We start from the raw sequence: 5,325 nt of genomic DNA, 5'->3' as shown, positions 1-5,325 counted from the left end.
AGAGTCAATAGCTAGGCCTGAAAAAAGCATTAATGACAATATAGAATCTTTAAGAGCAGAAATGAGATGTAATCAGGCTGAACTAAAAAGATGGTGTGAATGAGATGCAGTCTAAACTGGATACTCTAACAGCCAGGGTAAATGAACCAGAAGAGAGAATTAGTGATCTAGAAGATAAGCTGATGGAAAGGAAGGAAGTTGAGGAAAACGATAGGCTGCTAGTAACACATGAAAAAAGGATTCCAGAGAGTAATGATGCCATGAAACATTCCAATGTCAGAATTATTGGGATCCTTGAGGGGATGGAGAGAGAGAGAGGGCTAGAAGGTATATTTGAGCAAATCATAGCTAAGAACTTCCCTATACTGGGGAAGGAAAAAAGAGTTCGAGTCCAAGAGGCAGAGAGGACCCCTCCCAAAATCAATAAAAATAGATCAATACCCCAACATATAATAGTGAAGCTTGCAAATTTTACAGCTAAGGAAACAATCCTGAGAATAGCCAGGGAGAGGAAGTTCCTTACATATTGAGGGAGGAACATCAGAATAACATCAGACCTGTCCACAGAAACCTGGCAAGCCAGAAAGGGCTGGCAAGACATATTCAGTGTACTAAATGAGAAGAACATGCATCCAAGAATACTTTATCCAGCAAGGCTGTCATGCAGAACTCATGGAGAGATAAAGAGCTTTCAGGACAGGCAGAAACAGAAAGAATATGTGACCACCAAGCCAGCCCTGCAAGAAATACTAAGGGGGATTCTGTAAGTGAAGAGAAACCCCAAGAGTAATATAGACAAGAAAGTAACAGAGACAGTCTACAGAAACAGGAACTTTACAGGCAATACAATGTCACTAAATTCATATCTTTTGATAGTTACTCTGAATGTAAATGGATTGAATGCTCCAGTCAAAAGACACAGGGTATCAGATTGGATAAAAAAGCAGGATCCATCCATATGCTGTCTACAAGAGACTCATTTTGAACCTAAAGGCACGTCCAGATTGAAAGTGAGGAGATGGAGAACCATTTACCAAACTAATGGACCTCAAAAGAAAGCTGGGATAGAATCTTCATATAAGACAAATTAGATTTTAAACCAAAGACCATAGTAAGAGATGTAGAGGGACACTATATCATACTTAAAGGGTCTATCCAACAAGAAGATCTAACGATTGTAAATATCTATGTCCCCAACATGGGAGCAGCTAACTACATAAACCAGCTATTAACCAAAATAAAGAATCATATGGATAATAATATATTAATAGTAGGAGACCTCAACACTCCACTCACAGCAATGGACAGATAATCTAAGTAGAAGATCAACAAAGAAACAAGAGCATTGAAGGACACATTGGACCGGATAGACTTCATAGATATATACAGAACATTCCACCCTAAAACAACAGAATACTCATTCTTTTTGAGTGCACATGGAACTTTCTCCATAATAGACCACATACTGGGTCACAAATCAGGTCTCAACTGATACCAAAAGATTGAGATTATTCCCTGCATGTTATCAGACCACAATGCTTTGACACTGGAACTCAATCATAAGAAAAAATTTGAAAGGAATTTAAACACTTGGAAATTAAAGAACATCCTGCTAAAGAATGATTGGGTCAACCAGGAAATTAAAGAAGAACTTAAACAATTCATGGAAACTAATGAGAATGAAAACACATCAGTCCAAAACCTATGGGATACTGCAAAGGTGGTCCTAAGGGGGAAATATATAGCTATCCAAGCCTCTCTCAAAAAATTGGAAAAATCTGAAATGCACAAGCTAACCTTACACTTAAAGGAGCTGGAGAAAGAACAGCAAATAAAGCCTAAACCAAGCAAGAGAAGAGAAATAAAGATTAGAACAGAGATCAATGAACTAGAAACCAGAAAAACAGTAAAATAGATCAACGAAACTAGAAGCTGGTACTTTGAAAGAATTAATAAGATTGATAAACCTCTGGCCAGCTTATCCAAAAGAAAAGGAAAGGACCCAAATTAATAAAATCATGAATGAAAGGGAAGAGATTACAACTAACACCAAGGAAATAGAAACAATTATTAGAAATTATTACCAGCAACTATATGCTAACAAATTAAGCAACCTGGAAGAAATGGTTGCCTTTCTGGACACTTATAAACTACCAAGACTGAAACAGGAAGAAATAGACCAGTAAAGGAATTGAAGCAGTAATCAAAAACCTCCCAAAACACAAGAGTCTAGGGCCAGGTGGCTTCACAGGGGAATTCTACCAAACATTTAAAGAAGTAATACCTATTCTGCTGAAGCTTTTCCAAAAAATAGAAACAGAAAGAAAACTTCCAAACTCATTCATTTTTTTTTTAGAATAACAAAAAATATTTTACTAAAACATAAGATTTACAGAAGTTTCCAGACAAGCCATACAAAATGGTCACAAGCTTTTTCTTGAAGGAAGGATTCTACACTTGACAGCAAAGTCACAATATTATTAGTGAGGGCTGTGATGTTTGTTTAATGTTCCCATTTTGGTTCAAACAATCAAGCTTGTCCATCTACAGCATCTAAATAAAGTTAGACTTGGCTAGAGAGCATATTCTAAAGAACTGGTTAGCTGCTTTTAACCAATGCAATTAGATCACCATAAAAAGGGGGAAAGGAGCCCATAAAATTAAAATAAAACTACCTCTCCCCCTCAAAAAAAGTAATAAAAACACCCACACCCCCGCAGCTAACCCTGACAACTACCTTCATTCACAGTGCTTTATACTCAAACCATGATGGGGGAAATGAATAAAAGCAGAGAAGGGCCACTGCTTTTAAACATTTCACAACAATCCAGATAGTACTTCTAGCCTCTGCTCATGCTTTACAACAGTGAATCAGGACAAGACATAGATTTGCTAATGTGCATTTAATCACCGAAGGACTGAAAATGTCTGGGCTTTTATTCTATAATGTTTCTAAGACTGTGTCCATTAAATGTGAACAAAAAAGGAAGAAGTCTTGGCAGAACAGGAGAAGTGATGCACACTTGATGATCAGATCGAATTTTAAGTATTATTCATGGCATATAGCCTAGTCCATGCTCTAGCTGTTTCTATGGCTTGGGCTTCGTTGGTCTTCCACTGCTCTACTACATCATTTGCTAATGGATCATCTGGACTGGGAGCACTTAACATAGCCTGGATTGATAGCAGAACTGTGCAGATCTGCAGTGCTGGGAACCACTTATCTTTCAAAATATCTAAACATATTCTTCCCAACTTGTCTACATTAGGATGATAAATTTTGGTCATGAAACGTACTTTAGGGGCTGCCATTGGGTATTCTTCTGGTAGGAATAGTTCAAGATTAAAAGTCCTTCCCTCAAACGGGGAATCATGGGGGCCATCAATGACCACATGAAAATAATGGGCGTTGCTCTCATCTGGTTCTGCTTTAATGCCAGGAACTGGTTCTGCCAGCAAACACTGGGTTTCCTTGATAATCCTGCAGGGCAGCCTGGCCATCTTGTCAGATCCCGAGTTTGGTCTCTGGTCTTGACTCTGGCTCTCCAAACTCATTCTATGAGGCCAGCATTATCCTGATCCCCAAACCAGGCAAAGATGTCAGCGAAAAGGAGAAATACAGACCAATATCCCTGATGAACATGGATGACAAAATACTCAACAAGATTGTATCCAATAGGATCCAACAGTACATTAAGGATTGTACTGTTGTACATCATGACCAAGCGGGAATTATTCCTGGGATGCAAAGGTGGTTCAACATTTGCAAATCAATCAACGTGATAAAGCACATTAATAAAAGAAAAGACAAGAACCATATGATCCTCTCAATTGATGCAGAAAAAGCATTTGGCAAAATATAGCATCCTTTCCTGATTAAGACTCTTCAGAGTGTAGGGATAGAGGGAATATTCCTCAATATCATAAAAACCATCTATGAAAAACCCACAATGAATATCATTCCCAATGGGGAAAAGCTGAGAGCTTTTCCCTTAAGGTCAGGAATGCGACAGGGATGCCCACTCTTACCATTATTATTCAACATAGCACTAGAGGTCCTAACCTCAGCAATCAGACAACAAAAAAGTAAAAGACATTCAAATTGGCAAAGAAGAAGTCAAACTCTCTCTCTTCACAGATGACATGATACTTCATGTGGAAAACCCAAAAGACTCCACCCCCAATTACTAGAACTCCTACAAAAATTCAGCAACGTGGCAGGATACAAAATCAATGCACAGAAATCAGTTGCATTTCTGTACACTAACAATGTGTGGAATCAATTCCATTTACAATATCACCAAAACCCGTAAAATTCCTAGGAATAAATCTAACCAAAGAGGTAAAGGATCTATACTCTAGAAACTACAGAACACTTATGAAAGAAATTGAGGAAGACACAAAGAGATAGAAAAACATTCCATGCTCATGGATTGGAAGAATAAACATTGTGAAAATGTCTATGCTTCCCAGAGCAATCTACACTTTCAACACCTTCCCTATTAAAATACCATTGGCATTTTTCACAGAGCTGGGACAAATAATCCTAAAATTTGTATGGAACCAGAAAAGACCCTGAATCACCAAGGAAATGTTGAAAAAGAAAAACCAAGCTGGGGGCATCACGTTGCCCGATTTCAAGCTATATTACAAGGCTGTGATCACCAAGACAGCATGGTACTGGCACAAAAACAGACATACAGACCAATGGAACAGAATAGAGAACCCAGATATGGACCCTCAACTCTATGGTCAAATAATCTTTGACAAAGCAGGAAAAAACATGCAATGGAAAAAAGACAGTCTCTTCAATAAATGGTGCTGGGAAAATTGGACAGCCACATGCAGAAGAATGAAACTCGACCAATATCTAACACCATACACAAAAATAAACTCAAAATGGATGAAAGACCTCAGTGTGAGACAGGAATCCATCAACATCCTAGAGGAAAACAGGCAGTAACCTCTTCGACATCGGCCACAGCAACTTCTTTCAAGACACATCTCCAAAGGCACCGGAAACAAAAGTGAAAATAAACTTTTGGGACCTCAGCAAGATAGAAAGCTTTTGCACAGCAAAGGAAATAGTCAACAAAACAAAGAGGCAACCCACTGATTGGGAGAAGATATTTGCAAATGACATTACAGATAAAGGGCTGGTATCCAAGATCTATAAAGAACTTCTCAAACTCAACACCCAAAAAACAAATAATCAAGTCAAAAAATGGGCAGAAGACATGAACAGACACTTCTCTGAAGAAGACATACAAATGGCTAACAGACCCATGAAAAAATTTTCATCATCATTAGCCATCAGGGAAATTC

General features: G+C 38.2%; 1 protein-coding gene across 1 annotated transcript; it reads right to left on the bottom strand.

Annotated features, from left to right (window-relative positions):
* Positions 1-3,042: 3,042 nt before the first annotated feature.
* On the bottom strand, positions 3,043-3,501 carry LOC110592480 (ubiquitin-conjugating enzyme E2 N-like). Its single transcript, XM_021703485.1, has one exon. It carries the CDS (start codon positions 3,499-3,501, stop codon positions 3,043-3,045), a length of 459 nt encoding a protein of 152 aa, XP_021559160.1.
* Positions 3,502-5,325: the final 1,824 nt, after the last annotated feature.

The sequence above is a fragment of the Neomonachus schauinslandi genome, chromosome 14 (genome assembly GCF_002201575.2).
Source record: "Neomonachus schauinslandi chromosome 14, ASM220157v2, whole genome shotgun sequence".
In the NCBI taxonomy this organism is placed as follows: Eukaryota; Metazoa; Chordata; class Mammalia; order Carnivora; family Phocidae; genus Neomonachus; species Neomonachus schauinslandi.
This window is presented reverse-complemented; position numbering and strand designations above follow the sequence as displayed.

What these genes read in the sequence shown, in the direction of transcription:
- LOC110592480 (XM_021703485.1), bottom strand. Translation starts at nt 3,501, where the DNA reads ATGGCCAGGCTGCCCTGCAGGATTATCAAGGAAACCCAGTGTTTGCTG.